Source organism: Hypanus sabinus, chromosome 5, assembly GCF_030144855.1.
Source record: "Hypanus sabinus isolate sHypSab1 chromosome 5, sHypSab1.hap1, whole genome shotgun sequence".
NCBI classification, from domain to species: Eukaryota; Metazoa; Chordata; class Chondrichthyes; order Myliobatiformes; family Dasyatidae; genus Hypanus; species Hypanus sabinus.
In genome coordinates this window covers 177,860,604-177,880,092 of record NC_082710.1, presented here as the reverse complement: position 1 = coordinate 177,880,092, position 19,489 = coordinate 177,860,604, and the positions used below count along the sequence as shown (strand labels likewise).

General features: G+C 45.4%; 1 protein-coding gene across 3 annotated transcripts in view; it reads left to right on the top strand.

Annotated features, from left to right (window-relative positions):
- Positions 1-714: 714 nt before the first annotated feature.
- The window catches only part of LOC132394667 (butyrophilin subfamily 3 member A3-like), a 46,267-nt gene continuing 27,492 nt past the window's right edge, over positions 715-19,489 (top strand). The window contains exons 1-4 of one of the 3 annotated variants that reach the window (XM_059971031.1): positions 1,400-1,416; positions 5,600-5,688; positions 17,636-17,728; positions 18,412-18,759. In XM_059971031.1, the coding sequence (XP_059827014.1) occupies positions 17,722-17,728; positions 18,412-18,759 (355 nt within the window). In that variant the 5' untranslated portion in view covers positions 1,400-1,416; positions 5,600-5,688; positions 17,636-17,721. Of the gene's footprint in view, positions 1,417-1,580; positions 1,713-5,599; positions 5,689-17,635; positions 17,729-18,411; positions 18,760-19,489 lie in introns of those variants that run through there. The other 2 variants (XM_059971030.1, XM_059971029.1) reach the window with 2 other exon arrangements.

Sequence of the window (19,489 nt, the reverse complement as noted above, 5' to 3'; positions counted from 1 at the left end):
GGAATTCCTTCTCATCTATGTTTTGAATTGATGCCCCTCTATTCTGAGGCTGTGCCCTTTTGGGCCTAGACTAACATTATAGGAAATACCGCCAGTCTGGTTCAACACGTGTGGATGAGGCCCACATGGTGTGACAACATCCCAGGATGGGACGCCAAAGGCAGTGTAGGAAACAGCAGGTGTCCATGCTGGGTTGGGAGATGACCCCTCCCATTGGCTCTGCTCTCCGCCGGTGCGAGGCGAGCTGATTTGCGTTCGTCTGCTGAACCGGTGTGGGATGAGGAACTGTTGAGTGCTTGTTTTTGGAGACACATGGCTCGAGGCCAGCATCCCATGCACCAACAACCTACAGGCCATGCCACTCACAGACCTGGGGTGAATTATTTGTTGTGACTGTGTTTTTCTGCTAGTGTATTGACATGTGCATTGTGCTGTGTGTGACTGTATGTACCGTTTTACAGAGAACGCCATTTCGATCGGCTGTATTCTTGTGTGAGGCTGAATGACGATGAATGGAATTTGAAACTGCTCACCCTTTCCACTGCTGAACCCTCGGTGACGAGCCGGTGTGTGATCTTCTTACCCCCGGATGGGGTGGGGTGGGGTGATGTGAGAAGCTGGGATTTGACGGGCAGAGGAGGCTGAGGAAGGACTCTGACAGGAGAGGACAGTGGACTTTGGAAGAAAGGGAAAGAAGTGTGAAACCAGGGGGAGGAGATAAGCAGGTCATGTGCTGGGAGAAGGCCATCAGAATACAGGAAATCAAAGGGAGATAAACAATGTGGCTGTGAACCTGTACCTGTGGTGAGCTGTTCTGTGAGCGAAACAGATTCTACCATTTACCTGCGCACTATTCCCAGTCCTGATGTGGCACGAAACATCGACTGTTTATCATTTCCTTAGATTCTGCCTGGCATCCAGCACTTTGTGTGTTACTCTGGATTTCCAGAATCTGCAGAATCTCTGGTTTTGTTTCACAGAACATTACAGCACAGAAACAGGCCTTTTGGCCCTTCTTGGCTGTACCGAACCATTTTTCTGCCTAGTCCCACTGACATGCACCTGGACCATATCCCTCCATACCCCTCTCATCCATATACCTGTCCAATTTTTTCTTAAATGTTAAAAGCGAGCCTGGGTTCACCACTTCAGCTGGCAGCTCATTCCACAGTCCCACCGCTCTCTGTGTGATGAAGCCCCCCCTAATGTTCCCTTTATACAAGGGGATTGGAACTTCGATTCTAACTAATCTGAAAAGGAGGATGTTCTTGAAATGTTGATAAATTAACATGTTTAACTGTAAGAAACAAAGTTTGCGTGTCTGTGGACCCTGCTCCGTCCCTATCACTAGTATGCTTTCACTTTCCCCGACACGCCCTGGCAAGTGGAGAAGCGGCCGCTCCCGGGTTTGATCGGGTGACTGGGGCTGGGGAGGCGCCTGGACAAAGAGGGTCACCTTCAAGTTTCCTAGCGGGGCTCCGTGAAAGGGAGACCGGTCTCCCCCTTTCCTCCCTCCGAAGGCGGCTCTGGCCGAGACTTCGCTTCGTTCCCAGGGCTGGGAGCCGCCCAGGGTCAGGAAGGCGGAAGTATCGTGCATTCGCCGGGCAGTGTTTCAGTCTGGGCCGGGAGGATTTTCGCTGAGAAGCCGCGATGGCGCTGATCCACTCGGTGACTGGGAAGAGCGGGTGGAAGGGCTTTTAACCCGTAAAGTGGTAAGAGTTGAGGAGTTGTAGTGAGTGGGGAGGGTGGTGATACTGCGCAGACTCCAACGTTTCGGTTCGGGAGCACCGCAGTAAAAAAAATCAGACGGGCTGGCGAGAGAGTGGGAACAAAGTTGTTTTTTTTAATGAACATAAAAAGAAAGTTTATTTAAATCAAATATAAAAGAAAGAAACAGTGCAAAGATTTTAAAGCGCACACACAAAATGCCGCAGGAAATTGAGGAAGTCAGGAAGAAGAGTACAAAGTCGTCGATTCGGGGCCGATACCCTTCATCGGGGCGGGAATAGAAGAGACCAGAAGCCCGAATATATAAGTGGGGTGTGGGGAGAGTGAGGAGTACAAGCTAGCAGGTGGGAGGAAAGGTCGATGTGTGGGTTAGGGAGGGAGACGGGACGAAATAAGAAACTACGAGATGATTGGACCATTTCCGATACCCCTGCTCTTCCTTGATATCTCTGTCTGTCCCTGGGGACAGATTACCTACTAATCTATTACAAACACACGGACTCTCATCGCTACCTGGACCGTACCTCCTCCCACCCTATTGTAAAAATGCTGTCCCCTTCCCTCAATTCCTCTGTCTCCCCGCAGTATCTGCTCTCAGGATGAGGCTTTTCATTCCAGAACAACTGAACTTGCTCAGGTGTCAGATCTCTCAGTGAGAGAGCATTTTGGAGATAGTGATTACAATTCTATCTCCTTTACCATAGATTCAGAAAGGGACAGGGATAGACAAGTTAGGAAAGCATTTAATTGGAATAAAGGGAAATATGAGGCTACCAGGCATGAACTTGGAAGTATAACTTGGAAACAGATGTTCTCAGGGAAATGTACGAAGAAATGTGGCAAATGTTCAGGGGTTATTTGCATGGAGTTCTGCACATGTACTTTCCAATGAGACAGGGAAAGGATGGTAGGGTACAGGAACCATGGTGTTCAAAGGCTGTTGTAAATCTAGTCAAGAAGAAAAGAAGAGCTTACAAAAGGTTCAAAAAACTAGGTAATGATGGAGATCTAGAAGATTATAAGGCTAGCAGGAAGGAGCTTAAGAATGAAATTAGGAGAGCCAGAAGGGGCCATGAGAAGGCCTTGGCAAACAGGATTAAGGAAAACCCCAAGGCATTCTACAAGTTTGTGAAGAGCTGGAGAATAAAACGTGAGAGAATAGGACCAATCAAATGTGACAGTGGAAAAGTGCCTATGGAACTGGAGGAAGTAGTGGAGGTACTTAATGAATACTTTGCTTTAGTATTCACTACGGAAAGCGATATTGGAGACTGTAGGGATGACTTACAGTGGACTGAAAAGCTTGAGCATGTTGATATTCAGGAAGAGGATGTACTGGAGCATTTGCAAAGCATCAAGTTGGATAAGTCACTAGGACCAGACGAGATGTACCCCAGGCTACTGTGGGAGGCAAGCGAGGAGATTGCTGAGCCTCTGGCAATGATCTTTGCATCATCAATGGGGAGGGGAGAGGTTCTGGAGGATTGGAGAGTTGTGGACGTTGTTCCCTTATTCAAGAAAGGGAGTAGAGATAGCCTAGGAAATTATACACTAGTGAGTTTTACTTCAGTAGTTGGTAAATTGATGGAGAAGATCCTGAGAGGCAGGATTTTTGAACATTTGGAGAGGCATAACATGATTAGTAATAGTCAGTATAGCTTTGTGAAAGGCAGGTCGTGCCTTATGAGCCTGGGTGAATTTTTTGAGGATGTGACTGAACACATTGATGAGGGTTGATCAGGAAAAGTAGTGTATATGGATTTCAGCAAGGGATTTGATAAAGTACCCCATCCAAGGCTAATTGAGAAAGTAAAGAGGTATGAGATCCAAGAGGCCGTTGCTTTGTGGATCCAGAACTGGCTTGCCCACAGAAGGCAAAGAGTGGTTCTAGATGGGTCATATTCTGCATGGAGGTCAGTGACCAGTGGAGTGCCTCAGGGATCTGTTCTGGGACCCCTACTCTTAGTGATTTTTATAAATGATCTGGATGAGGAAGTAGAGGGATGGGCTAGTAAATTTGCTGATGACACAAAGGTTGGGTTGTTGTGGATAGTATGGAGGGCTGTCAGAGGTTACAATGGGACAATGATAGGATGCAAAACTGGGCTGAGAAGTGGCAGATGGAGTTCAACCCAGATAAGAGTGAGGTGGTTCATTTTGGTAGGTCAAATGTGATGACAGAATACAGTATTAACAGTGAGACTCCTGGCAGTGTGGGGGATCAGAGGGATCTTGGTGTCTGAGTCCATAGGACACTCAAAGCTGCTACTCAGCTTGACTCTGTGGTTAAGAAGGCATACAGTGCATTGGCCTTCATCAATTAAGGGATTGAGTTTAAGAATGTTGCAGCTATATAGGACCCTGGTCAGACCCCACGGTGCTCAGTTCTGGTCACATCACTACAGGAAGGATGTGAAAACCATAGAAAGGGTGCAGAGGAGATTTACAAGGATGTTGCCTGGATTGGGGAGCTGCTTTATGAGAATAGGTTGAGTGAACTTGGCCTTTTCTCCTCAGAGCGATGGAGGATGAGAGGTGTCCTGATAGAGGTGTTCAAGATGATGAGAGGCATTGATCATGTAGATAGTCAGAGGCTTTTTCCCAGTGCTGAAATTGCTAGCACAAGAGGGCACAGTTTTAAGGTTCTTAGGAGCGGGTTCGGAGGAGATGTCAGGGGTAAGGGTTTTTATGCAGAGAGAGGTGACTGCGTGGAATGGGCTGCTGGTGGTGGAGGCGGATACGATAGGGTCTTTTAAGAGACTCCTGGATAGCTACATGCAGCTCAGAAAAATAGAGGACTATGGGTAACCCTGGGTAATTCTAATGTAAGGACATGTTTGGCACAGCTTTGTGGGCCGAAGGGACTGTATTGTGCTGTTGGTTTTCCATGTTTCTATATTTCGTAACAAAGGAGATGTCCTCCATCTTAAAAGAACTGGGATTTTCTTTCTCGCCATCAATGCTGCCATCAACCGCATCTCTTTTCTTTCACACACGTCTGCTCTCCCTCCATCCTGCCGCCACCGTATCAGGGAGAGGGTTCCTTTTGTCCACACCTACCACCCCACCAGCCACTGCAACCAGCATATAATTCTCCATAACTTCCACCATCTCCAACGAGATCGCACCACAAAACACATCTTTCCCGACCCCCTCTCCCACAATTTCTGCTCTCCACAGGGATCCCTTATCTATTACGAGATTCCCTTACCCATTTGTCCCTCCCCACTGCTATCCCTCCTGGTACTGATCCTTGCAAGCAGAACAAGTGCTACACCTGCTCCCTCACTACCCTTGAGGGCCCCAAACAGTCCTTCCAGGTGAGGCCACACTTCACCTGTGAGTCCATCAGGGTCATATACTTTGTCCAGTACACTCAGTGTGGCCTTCTGTATATCAGTGAAACCCAACACAGACAGGGAGACTGTTTCGCGGAGCGGGATCTCCCAACAGCCACCCATTTCCATTCCACTTCCCATTTCAGTTCTGGTATGACCATCCGTGGCCTCCTACACTGTTGTGATGAGGCTGCTAATTTTTGGACCTTTGCTGTTTCCTAGCCTTTTGCCCTCCCTCTATGATATTACTGTCGCCCATCTCTTCCCCTTGATAAAAATAATGCCTTTTGTTTTCAGCAAACATGCTGTGATAGAAAGTGAATGGCGATGGATTTGTAAAGTTAGAAAAACAAATGCAGAACATTAACACAGTCAAAATTTGGAATGTTTGTGAATATTATTGAACAAGGTTTCTAAAGGATGTTGTCATTCAATTAAACATTGCACAAGATAAAATAATGGTAATATCTGTATGTTAATGTATGCAAAATATAATGATTCATATTCAAAAACCATGCAATTTTTTTTACTAGGGGATCTTTGTTTTCCACCCATCTCACAAACATGGAACAAATATATCTCGCTGTGTGTTTACTTCCTGTGGTTCTCAATTCTGCACATGGTAAGCACCTGATTTATTTTACATTATTAGTGGACAGTGTTTCAAAGTCTAACGAATAATTGAGTCATAGTGTTACAGAACACTGCAGCAGAGAAACAGACCCTTCGACCCATCTGATCTCTGCCACAGTTATGCTGCCTAGTCCCATTGACTGCACATGGAGCAAAACCCTCTATACCCCTCCCATCCATTTATGTGTCCAAATTGTAAAAATATTACAATCCAACCTACATCCACCACTTCTCTGGTAGCTCATTCCACACTCGCGCCACCCTCTGAGTGAAGAAGTAGTTTCCACTTAAATATTTCACCGTTCACCCTTAGCAGATGACATCTAATTCTAGCCTCACTACACCTCAGTGGAAAAAGCCAGCTTGCATTTACCCTCCATGTACGTCACAATTTTGTATACCCCTGTCAAATCTCCAATCATTCTCATCTGTTCCATGAAAATAAGTCCAAACCTATTCACTCTATCTCTAACTCATTGCCTTGAGTCCTGGCTCAGAAGGATAGGGAACCAAAGAGAATGGCAGCAATAATAGCGGGCTCGATAGTCAGGGAGACAGATCGGTGATTCTGTGGATGCAAAAAGGACACTCGGATGGTAGGTTGCCTGCCAGGTGCCAGAGTCTGCCACGTTTCTGATGCATCCACAATATCCTGAAAAGGGAGGTGGAGCTGCCAGAATTTGTGGTACATGTTGGTACTAATGACATAAGTAGAAAAAGGAAGGAGATCCTGAAAAAAGAATACAGGAAGTTCGGAAGGAACATATAGTACAGCACTGTATAGGCCCTTCGGCCCACAATGTTGTGCCAACCCTTAAACCCTGCCTTCCATATAGTCCTCCACCTTAAATTCCAACATATATCTGTCTAGTAGTCTCTTAAATTTCACTAGTGTATCTGCCCCCACCACTGACTCAGGCAGTGCATTCCACACACCAACCACTCTCTGAGTAAAAAACCTTCCTCTAATATCCCCCTTGAACTTCCCACCCCTTACCTTAAAGCCATGTCCTCTTGTACTGAGCAGTGGTACCCTGGGGAAGAGGCATTGGCTGTACACTCTATCTATTCTGCTTAATAACTTGTATACCTCTATCATGTCTCCTCTCATCCTCCTTCTCTCCAGAGTGTAAAACCCTAGCTCCCTTAATCTCTGATCATAATGCATACCCTCTAAACCAGGCAGCATCCTGGTAAACAACACACACAAAATGCTGGTGGAACACAGCAGGCCAGGCAGCATCTATAGGGAGAAGCACTGTCAACATTTCGGGCTGAGACCCTTCATCAGGGCTAACTGAAAGGAAAGATAGTAAGAGATTTGAAAGTAGTGGGGAGAGGGGGAAATGAGAAATGATAGGAGTAGACCGGAGGGGGTGGGTTGAAGCTAAGAGCTGGAAAGGTGATTGGCGAAAGTGATACAGAGCTGGAGAAGGGAAAGGATCATGGGACGGGAGGCCTTGGGAGAAAGAAAGTGGGGGGAAGCACCACAGGGAGATGGAGAACAGGCAAACAACTAAATATGTCAGGGATGGAGTAAGAAGGGGAGAGGAGGGGCATTAACGGAAGTTAGAGAAGTCAATGTTCATGCCATCAGGTTGGAGGCTACCTAGCCAGTATATAAGGTGTTGTTCCTCCAACCTGAGCTTGGATTCATTTTGACAGTAGAGGAGGCCATGGATAGACATATCAGAATGGGAACATGGAATTAAAATGTGTGGCCACTGGGAGATCCTGCTTTCTCTGGCAGACTGAGCATAGGTGTTCAGCGAAAGGGTCTCCCAGTCTGCGTCGGGTCTCACCAATATATAAAAGGCCACGCTGGGAGCACCGGACGCAGTATACCACACCAGCCGACTCACAGGTGAAGTGTCGCCTCACCTGGAAGGACTGTCTGGGGCCCTGAATGGTGGTGAGGGAGGAAGTGTAAGGGCAGGTGTAGCACTTGTTCCGCTTACAAGGATAAGTGCCAGGAGGGAGATCGGTGGGAAGGGTTGGGGGGGACGAGTGGACAAAGGAGTCGACAAGGGAGCGATCCCTGCGGAAAGCAGAAAAAGGGAGCGAGGGAAAGATGTGCTTGGTAGTAGCATCCTGTTGGAGGTGGCAGAAGTTTCGGAGAATTATACGTTGGACCCGGAGGCTTACTATCTTTCCTTTCAGTTAGTCCTGATGAAGGGTTTCGGCCTGAAACGTCGACAGTGCTTCTCCTTATAGATGCTGCTTGGCCTGCTGTGTTCCACCAGCATTTTGTGTGTGTTGTTTGAATTTCCAGCATCTGCAGATTTCCTCGTGTTAGCATCCTGGTAAATCTCCCCTGTCCCCTTTCAAATGCTTCCACATGCTTCCTGTAGTGAGGCGACCAGAACTGGACACAGTACTCCAAGTGTGGCCTAACTAGAGTTTTATAGAGCTGCATTATTACCTCATGACTATTAAACTTTACCCCTTGACTTATGAAAGCTAACACCCCATAAAATTTCTTAACTACCCTATCTACCTGTAAGGCACCTTTCAGGGATCTGTGGGCATGTACCCCCAGATCCCTCTGCTCGTCCACACTACCAAGTATCCTGCCAATTACTTTGTACTCTGCCTTGGAGTTTGTCCTTCCAAAGTGTACCACCTCACACTTCTCCGGGTTGAACTCCATCTGCCACTTCTCAGCCCACTTCTGCATCCTATCAATGTCTCTGTGCATCTTCGACAATCGTCTACACTATCCACAACATCACCAACCTTTGTGTTGTCAGCAAACTCGACCCTTCTACCCCCACATCCAGGTCGTTAATAAAAATCACAAAAGCAGAGGTCCCAGAACCGATCCTTGTGCGACACCACTAGTCACAACCCCCCAATCTGGGTGTACTCCCTCCACCATGACCCTCTGCTTTCAGCAGGTAAGCCAGTTCTGAATCCACCTGGCCAAACTCCCCTGGATCCCATGCCTTCTGACTTTCTGAATAAGTCTACCATTTGGAACCTTGTCAAATGCCTTACTAAAATCCATGTAGATCACATCCACTACACTAACCTCATCTATATGCCTGGTCACCTCCTCAAAGAACTATCAGGCTTGTTAGGCACGATCGGCCCTTCACAAAGCCATGCCGACTGTCCCTGATCAGACCAGGATTCTCTAAATGCCTGTAGATCCTATCTCTAAGAATCTTTTCCAACAGCTTTCCCACCAAGATGCCATGCTCACTGGTCTATAATTACCCGGACATCACAACTACCTTTTTTGAAAAATGGGACAACATTTGCCTTCCTCCAATCTTCCGGTACCATTCCTGTGGACAACGAGGACATAAAGGTTCTAGCCATAGGCTCAGCAATCTCTTTCTTTACCTTGTGGAGCAGCCTGGGAAATACTCCGTCAGGCCCCGGGGACTTATCTGTCCTAATGTATTTTAACAACTCCAGCACCTCCTCTCCCTTAATGTCAACATGCTCCAGAACATCAACCTCACTCATATTGTCCTCACTGTCATCAAGTTCCCTCTCATTGGTGAATACCAATTGAGGAGCTCGCTCACTTCCACAGCCTCCAGGCACATCTTCCCACCTTTATCTCTAATCAGTCCTACCTTCACTCCTGTCATCCTTTTGTTCTTTACACAATTGGAGAATGCCTTGGGGGTTCTCCTTTACCCTACTCACCAAGGCCTTTTCATGCCCCTTTCTTGCTCTCCCCAGCCCCTTCTTAAGTTCCTTTCTTGCTACCCTATATTCCTCAATAGACCTATCTGATCCTTGCTTCCTAAACCTCATGTATGCTGCCTTCTTCCACCTGACTAGATTTTCCACCTCACTTGTCACCCATGGTTCCTTCACCCTACCATTCTTTATCTTCCTCAGTGGGACAAATTTATCCCTAACATCCTGCAAGAAATCCTTAAACATCGACCACATGTCCATAGTACATTTCCCTGCAGAAACATCATCTCAATTCACACCCGCAAGTTCTAGTCTTATAGCTTCATCATTTGCCCTTCCCCAATTAAAAATTTTCCTGTCCTCTCTGATTCTATCCTTTTCCATGATAATGCTAAAGGCCAGGGAGTGGTGGTCACTGTCCCCAGATGCTCACCCACTGAGAGATCTGTGACCTGACCCGGTTCGTTACGTAATACTAAATCTAGTATGGCATTCCCCCTAGTCGGCCTGTCAACATACTGTGACAGGAATCCATCCTGGACACACTTAACAAATTCTGCCCCATCTGAACCCTTGGAACTAATCCGGTGCCCATCAGTATTATGGAAGTTAATGTCAGCTATGATAACAACCCTGTTATTTTTGCACCTTTCCAAAATCTGCTCCTCGGTATCTCTGCTGCTACCAGGGGTCTTATAGAATACTCCCAATAGAGTAACTGCTCTCTTTCTGTTTCTGACTTCCACCCATAATGACTCAAGAGAGGATCCTGCTACATTACCCACCCTTTCTGTAGCTGTAATAGTATCCCTGACCAGTAATGCCACCCCTCCTCCCCTTTTCCCCCCTCTCTATCCCTTTCAAAACACTGAAATCCAAGAATATTGGGAATCCATTCCTGCCCTGGTGCCAGTCAAGTCTCTGTAATGGCCACTACATCATAATTCCATGTATGTATCCAAGTTCTCAGTTCATCACCTTTGTTCCTGATGTCGCTTGCATTAAAGTACATGCACTTTAGCCCTTCTGCCTTACTAACTTTACACCCTTTATTCTGCTTCTCTTTCCTCAATGTTTCTTTATAAGTTAGAGCTGGCTTTACTCCATGCACTTCTTCCACTGCTGTATCACTCTGGGTCCCATCCCACTTGCAAATTAGTTTAAACCCTCCCGAACCATGCTAGCAAACCTACCAGCAAGGATATTGCTCCCCCTCGAGTTAAGGAGCAACCCATACAATCTGTACAGGTCCTGCCTTCCCCAGAAGAGATCCCAATGATCCAAAAGTCTAAAACCCTGCCTCCTGAACCAACTCCTCAGCCACGCATTCAACTGCCATCTCCTCCAATTCTTACCATCACTATCATATAGTACTGGCAGCAATCCTGAGAACGCCACCCTTGAGGTCCTGTTCTTCAGCCTTCTGCCTAGTTCCCGAAAATCACACTTCAGGACCTCGTCCCTCTTCCTGCCTATGTCATTGGTCCCAACATGTATCACGACTTCTGGTTGCTTTCCCTCTCGTACCAGGATGTCGTGCACCCAGTCAGAGACATCCCGGACCCTGGCACCCGGAAGGCAACAAGCCTTGCAGGTGTCCTTCTCACGTCCACAAAATCTCCTGTCTGCTCCCCTGACTATAGACTCCTCAATGACAACAGCTCTCCTCTTCTCCATCCCACCCTTCTGCACCACAGGGTCAGACTCAGTGCCAGAGGCCCTGCCACCGTGGCTCACACCTGGTAGGTCATCCCCGCCAACTGTATCCAGGACGGCAAACTTATTATTCAGGGGAATTGCTACAGGGATGCTCTGCACTACCTGTCTACTCACCTTCGCTTTTCCCCTCTGACTGTCACCCAATGACCTGCTTCCAGCAGCCTAGGTGTGACTACATCCCTGGAGCTGTCATCTATGACTGTCTCATTCTCCCTTATGAGTCGAAGGTCATCCAGCTGCTGCTCCAGATTCCTCACACGGTCTTCCGGATCGCCCAGCCGCAAGCACATCTGGCAGATGTGACTCTGCTGAGCTATTCAAATCTTGATTGCACAGTCCCAATGTCAAAACTTCCAGAATCTCTCAAGTCAAAGCCTCAGAGCTCCAGTCCTTCACTGACCCACTCACTCACTGGCTGCTTTCCACTGAGAAGCAGGACCTCAAAGGTAGTAATCTCGTGATTGCTGACTGTGCCATGAGACAGTGAGGATCGGAGTAGAATGAGGTGGCAGATAAATGTGTGGGACTTGTGCAAGAGGGACGAGTTGCACTTGAATCCGAGGGGAACCAATATTCTTGCAAGCTGACTTATTACAGCTGTTGGGAGTGATTTAATCTAATACAGCAGGGGAATGGGAACTAGTATGTTAGAGCAGAGGATGAGCCAGAAGATTTACTAGTAGAAGATGGATATTAGGAAGGACAAGCCAATGAGAGGGGACAAATGCAGAGCAAAGAGTTAAGTTGTACCACAGAGGCAAAATTCAAAAGGGCGAAGAATAGAGGACATTAAAGTGCTGTATTTAAATGCACATAGCTTTTGGAATAAGGTGGACGAACACATGGCACAATGGTCGATATGATGTTGTGGGCATCACTGAGTCGTGGCTGGAAGAGGACCATAGTTGGGAGCTTAACATCAAAGCATATACTTTGTATGGAAGCAGCAGGCAGGAAGGCAAAGGCAGTGGTGTATCTCTGTTGGTACATCATTAGAAAGGGGTGATGTCGGGCCAGAGAATGTTGAATATTAGTGGGTGGGGTTAAGGAACTGCAAAGGTAAAAAAACTTTATGGAAATCATATATAGGTCTCCAAATAGTAGCCAAGGGGTTGAGATTGCAAAGGGAGTTGGAAAGGGCGTGGAATAAGAGTAATGTCACAATTGTAATGGGGGACTTCAATATGCAAGGGGATTGGGAAAATCAGGTTGGTGTTGGATCACAAGAAAGGGAATTTATTGAATGCCAATGAGACGACTTTTTGGAGCAGTTTATGCTCGAGTCTACTGGGGTAAGGCTATCTTCGACTGGGTGCAGTGTAATAACCCAGATGTTATTAGTCAGCTGCATGTAAAGGAAACTCAGGAGGCAGTGATTATAATATAATTGAATTCATACTGCAATTTGACAGGGAGAAGCACATCTCACATGTAATAGTATCACAATAAAATACAGGGAATTACTGAGGCATGACAGAGGAGATGGCCCAGGTGGATTGGTCGAGGATACTGGCGGGGATGACAGCAGAGCAGAGGTACCTGAAGTTTCTGGGAATGGTTGACAAGGCATGGGATAGATATGTCCCACAGAGGAAGAAATTCTCAATTGGCAGGGATAGGCAGCCGTGGCTGACAAGGGAAGTTAAGGACTGCAGAAATGCCAAGGAAAGGGTGTACAAGGTAGCAAAAGTTGGATGATTGGGAAGCTTTTAAAATCCAACAAAAGGCAATTAAAAAAGTGGTAAGAAGGGGAAAAGATGAAATATGAGGGCAGACTAACTAGTAATATAAAGCAGGGTACTAAAAGTTGATTTTTTTTCAGTTATATAAAGAGTAAAAGGGAGGTGAGAGTTGATATTGAACCACTGGAAAATGATGCTGTGGAGGTAGTAAAGGAGGACAAAGAAATGACAGATGAACTTAATGGGTACTTTGCATCTGTCTTCACTGTGGAAGACACTAGGAGTGTGCCAGTGGTCCATGAATGTCAGGGAGCAAGAGTGAGTGCCATTGCTATTATAAAGGTAAAAGTGCTGGGCAAACTCAATGGTCCTAAGGTTGATGAGACACCTGGACCAGATGGACTACATCCCAGAGTCCAGGGGGAGGCTTGGAAGAGATAACAGATGCATTGGTCATGATCTTTCAAGAATCACCTGATTCTGGCATGGTCCCAGATGACTGGAAGATTGCAAATGTCACTCCACTCTTTCAGAAGGGAGGAAGGCAAAAGAAAGGAAATTACAGGCCAGTTGGCCTATACTCAGTGGTTGGAAAAGTGTTGAAGGCCAATTTTAAAGATGAGGCTTTGGGGTATTTAAAGATTAATGATAATTATGTCGAAGGCTTCTGTGAAGGAAAGTCTTGCCTAACAAATCTATTTGAGTTCTTTGAGGAAGTAACAAGCAGGCTGGACAAAGGAGAGACAGCGGATGTCACTTACTTGGACTTTCACAAAGCTTTTGATAAGCTGCCACACATGAGGCTGCTTAAGATAAAATCCTGTGGCGTTACAGGAAAGATACTGGCATAGACAGAGGAATGGCTGACAGGCAGGAGGCAGTGAGTGGAGTAAAAGGGGACTTTTCTTGTTGGCTGCCAGTGACTACTGGTGTTAAAACATAGAAACATATATGCATTGCCAAACATATACTTACTCTAGAAATTACCTAGGAATACCAATCTCCCTCTGTTTTTCTAAGCTCCATGTACCTATCCAGGAGCCTCTAAAAAGACCCTATTGTATCTGCCAATAGGGTCTTTTAAGACCTATAGTGTTTTTCAGGGGTCAGTATTGGGAACCACCGCTTTTCACATTGCTTGTCAATGGTTTGCATAATGCAGTTGATGGATTTGTGGCAAAGTTTGCAGATTATGATATGGAGAGAGGTGTGCTGGTAGTAGGTAGGTAGATAGGTGTGAGTAGGTAGTGCTGAGGAAACAATGCGGTTGCAGCAAGACTTCAACAAATTGGAAGAATGGGCAAAAAATGTGGCAGATGTTGGGAAATGTATGGTGATGCATTTTATTAAAAGGAGCAATAGTTTCTCAATGGGAGAAGGTTCAAACATCAGAGGTGCAGAGGGACTGAGGAGTCGTCATGCACATAAATAAGATATGGAATGGTTTAGAGTATCCTTGTGAATATTTTATTGTGAATAAAGTACATTTTGATAAAATAGTTTAACTTGCCGGCAGTGTCCAGTATAGGGGAGACCTGGACTTCCAGTGGAGTCAAGACAGATATGGGGGGGGGCATGCGGGGAGAAGTCAGAACGCTTTTTCACAGGAAGGGTGGTGAAATCAGGACCACCAAAAATTAATTTTTTTCCACACTGATGGATAATGTCCAGTCCTGTACTTTGTCCTGCAGACACCTGTCCTCGCAACAGAATATTCTCTCTACATCCCCAAATTTCATGGAATTACATTCTAGTCTGACTCACATTAGCTTTCGATCAAAATAAATAAATAAACAAACAAATAAGTAAACATAGAAAACCTACAGCACAACACAGGCCCTTCAGCCCTTAATGCCGTGCCGAACATGTAATTACTTTAGAAATTACCGAGGGTTACATATAACCCTCTATTTTTCTAAACCCCATGTATCTATTCAGGAGCCTCTTAAAAGATGCTATCGTATCCACCCCCACCACTGTCGAAGGCAGCCTATTCCACTCACCACCCTCTATGTAAAAAAAAAACTTACCCCTGACATCTCCTCTGCATCTACTTCCAAGCACCTTAAAACTGTGCCCTCTCATGTTAACCATCTCAGCCTTGGGAAGAAGCCTCTGACTATCTACATGATCAATGCCTCTCATCCTCCACTCATCCTCCATCGCCCCAAGGAGAAAGACCGAGTTCACTCAAACTCCCAAGGCATGCTCCCCAATCCAGAAAATCCTTGTAAATCCCCTCTGCACCCTTTGTATATTTTCCATGTCCTTCCTGTAGTGAGGTGACCAGAACTGAGCACAGTCCTCCAAGTGGGGTCTGACCAGGGTCCTATATAGCTGCAACATTACCTTTTAGCTCTTAAACTCAATCCCACGATTGATAAAGGCCAATGCACTGTATGCCTTCTTAACCACAGTCAACCTGTGCAGCTGCTTTGAGTGTCCTTTGGACTCGGACCCCAAGATCCCTCTGATTCTCCACACTGCCAAGAGTCTTACAATTAATACTATATTCTGCCTTCATATTTGACCTACCAAAATGAACCGCCTCACACTTATCTGGGTTGAACTCCATCTGCCACTTCTCAGCCCATTTTTGCATCCTATCAATGTCCTGCTGCAATCTCTGACAGCCCTCCACACTATTTACAACAACCCCAACCTTTGTGTCATCAGCAAATTACTAACCCATCCTTCCACTTCCTCATCCAGGACATTTATAAAAATCATGAAGAGTAGGGGGTCCCAGAACAGACCCCTGAAGCACACAACTGGTCACTGACCTCCATGCAGAATATGACCCGTCTACAACCGCTCTTTGCCTTCTGTGGGCAAGCTTCTGGATCCACAAAGCAATGTCCCCTTGGATCCCATGTATCCCTACTTTCTCAATAAGCCTTGCATGGGGTATCTTATCAAATGCCTTGCTGAAATCCATATACACTACATCTACTGCCCTACCTTCATCAATGTGTTTAGTGACATCCTCAAAAAATTCAGTCAGGCTCATAAGGCATGACCTGCTTTTGACAAAACCATGCTGACTATTCCTAATCATATTATACCTCCAAATGTTCATAAATCCTGCCTCTCAGGATCTTCTCCTTCAACTCACTGACCACTGAAGTAAGACTCACTGGTCTATAATTTCCTGAGCTATCCCTAATCCCTTTCTTGAAAAAGGGAAAAAAACATTTGTAACTCTCTAATCCTCCAGAACCTCTCCCATCCTCATTGATGATGCAAAGATAATAGCTCGAGTTTCACAATCTCCTCCCTTGCCTCTCAGAGCTGCCTGGGGTGTATCTCATCTGGTCCTGGAGACTTATCCAACCCGATGCTTTCCAAAAGTTCCAGCACATCCTCTTCCTTAATATCTACATGTTCAAGCATTTCAGTCCGCTGTAAGTCGTCCCTACAATTGCAAAGATCCTTTTCCATAGTGAAAACTGAAGCAAAGTATTTATTAAGTACCTCTGTTATCTCTTCCAGTTCCTTACACACTTTTCCACTGTCATACTTTATTGGTCCTATTCTCTCATGTCTTATCCTCTTGCTCTTCACATACTTGTAGAATGTCTTGGGGTTTTCCTTAATCCTGCCCACCAAGGCCTTTCCATGGCCCCTTCTGGCTCGCCTAATTTCATCATTTTTAAGCTCCTTCCTGCTAGCCTTATAATCTTCTAGATCTCTATCATTACCTAGTTTTTTGATCTCTTCTTTTCTTCTTGACTAGATTTACAACAGCCTTTGTACACCATGGTTACCATCCTTTCCCTGTCTCATTGGAACGTTCCTATGCAGAACTCCTCGCAAATATCCCCTGAACATTTGCCACATTTCTTCCGTACATTTCCCCGAGAACATCTATTTCCAATTTATTCTTCCAAGTCCCTGCCTGATAGCCTCATATTACCCCTTACTCCAATTAATGCTTTATTTCCCCTTACTCCAATGAAACATTTAGTTCTTGCAAGGTTATTACTAATGCCCCCACAATCTCTTCAGCCACAACTTTCAGAACCATCTGAGCAGATGACTTGTCTACCTCCAGACCTTAAAGTTTCCTGAGTATCTTCTGTAGTTCTGGTAACTTACTACACTTCATCATCCCACCACCTGGAACTTACATGAACCTGCTAGTGTCTTCCACAGAGAAGACTGACTCAAAATATTTATTCAGTTTCTCCACCATTTCATTGTCCCCAATTACTCCCTCCCCAGCATTGATTTCCTGTATTCCAGTATCTGCTCTCCCCTCTCTTTTATACTTTATGTATCTAAAGAAACTCATAGTATTATAGGACTCACATGATAAACAGAGGGCTGTGGGTAACCCTAGGTAATTTCTAAGGTAAGGACATGTTCAGCACAGCTTTGTGGGCTGAAAGGCCTGTATTGTGCTGGAGTTTTTCTGTGTTTCTATAAATGCAGATTTTTTCTGTCTGGGGTGTCTAAACCCACGGGTCAGTTTAAAGGAAAGTTGATTCTTGGCAAAGGCAAAAAGAATTATTTTCCTCTCTCTGGAAATATTCTGGTAGAATATTTATGCCATAGGTTCAGCCAGGACCTTATAGAATGATAGAGCAGATATGAGGGGCCAAATGGCCTACTACTACCACTTCCTACATTATTATGTGTGTAACACACACAAAATGCTGGAGGAACTCAGCAGGCCAGGGTCTCGGTCCAAAACGGCAACTGTACACTTTTCAGTCGATGGTACCTGGCCTGCTGAGTTCCTCCAGCATTTTGTATGTGTTGCTTGGACTTCCAGCATCTGCAGATTTTATCTTGTTAGTTTTTACATGGGTACTGCAATTTGTCTTACTGTTCCCATTCCGACGTGCCTGTCCGTGGCTTCCTCTACTGTCACAGTGCGGCCACTCACAGGTTGGATTAGCAACACCTCATATTCCACCTGGGTAGCCTCCAGCCCGATGGTATGAACATTGATTTCTCCAATGACTGGTAAGTTCTCCCCACTCCACTTTCTCCCTTTCCCATTCCCCATTCTGACTCCCTTCATTCCCCTTCTTCTTACATGCTCATAACCCTCGATACCTTGCTCTTTCTCCTGTCCTTTCTCCCATGGTCCACTGTCCTCTCCTCTCAGATTCATCCTTCTTCAGCCTTTACCTCTTACATGTATTTTCTCCCAGCATCTTGCTTCATCCCCTCTCACCCGGCCACCTAATCTCACCCATCACCTGCTTACCAGAACCCTTTCCCCTCACCCCACCTACTCATTCTGGCTTTTTCGCCCTTCCTTTCCATTCCTGATGAAATGTCTCAGTACAAGATGTTAACTGCTTATGCCCCTCCATAGATGCTGCCTGACCTGCTGAGTTCCTCCAAAATGGTATGCATGTCGCTCATGATTTCGAATATCTGCAGAACTTCATGTTTATAGTTGCTTTCCTCCTTTGTCTCTCAGATAGGTAGAGAAATATTTACCAGACAAGCTTGTAGAATCTTTCAGGTTAAATTTGACGCATTTAAAGTATAAATATTTACCAGCTTGAGCCCAGAATCATTTTGAGCAAAGGTATATTTTAGTTTTCCCCCAAATTAAAGATAATTATAATTAATTAATAATATGTTATCCAGTATAAGATATTTGCTGAAATTGGTCTTTCTTTTATATGTAACAGGTAAATTCCAAGTTATTGGCCCAGAGCGTCCTGTCATAGCCATCGTGGGTGAAGATGTGAGGATGGACTGTAAAGTTGTGCCAACGGAATCGAGTAGCAACATGGCACTCCAGTGGCTTAAAACAGACCTCCACTCTGCGGTTCACGAGTTCCGAAATGAAAGAGATGCAATTGCTAATCAAGATCCTGCTTACAGAGGAAGGACTGAGCTGTTCAAAGACCAAATAGATAAAGGAAATGTGTCCCTTCGAATAAAGAACATCCGAGTAGCCGACGAAGGGACCTACATCTGCTCAGTTGATAATGGAATTGATTTTGAAGAAACTTCTATTGTCTTGCAAGTTGCAGGTTAGTGGGCATGTCTAAAAAGTGAAAACTCATCTGTACAGAAGCAATGAAAAACTTACTTGCATCACAACATCACAGACACACAGCATCACGTAAGCAGCATTTGTCAGTAACACACCAATTGGACAAAAATTATCCAAAACTTTTACAAGAAGAATACAGTTAGGTCAAAATAAATCTCCATTTTACTGTAAGGTGATCAAAGTGTTCACCGTATTGTAAAACTGTGGGATTTGGGTTGTACCTGTAGGTTGGTGAGAGCAGTGTGGTAGCATAGTGGTTAGTGTAACGCGATGATCAGATCCTGGTTCAAAGGTTCAATGTCCGTTGCTGTCTGAAATGAGTTTATACGTTCTCTCTGTGACCGTGTGGGTTTCCACCCACGTTCCAAAGGAGCGCAGGTTAGTGTTAGTGAATTGTGGGCATACTATGTGCCACAACAGTACACTCACTATGTGGGCTGCAAATCATAATCGTCACACTATTTGAATCGAGAGAACACATTTCACTGCATGTTTCAATGCAAATTTGGCAAAGAAAGCTAATCTTTTTTTGTAAATCTGATCTTCTTTCAAGAGCTGAACAGTTGGAAGGAAGTAGTTGTTCTTGAACCTCGTGGTGTGGACTTCAGGCTTTGGAAGCTGTGAGAAGATGGCTTCTTGTGTTTTGTACCAGGAGGATGGTGTGAATTTCTGGTGCAGACACTATTGAGTGAGGGGAGAGACGTGCC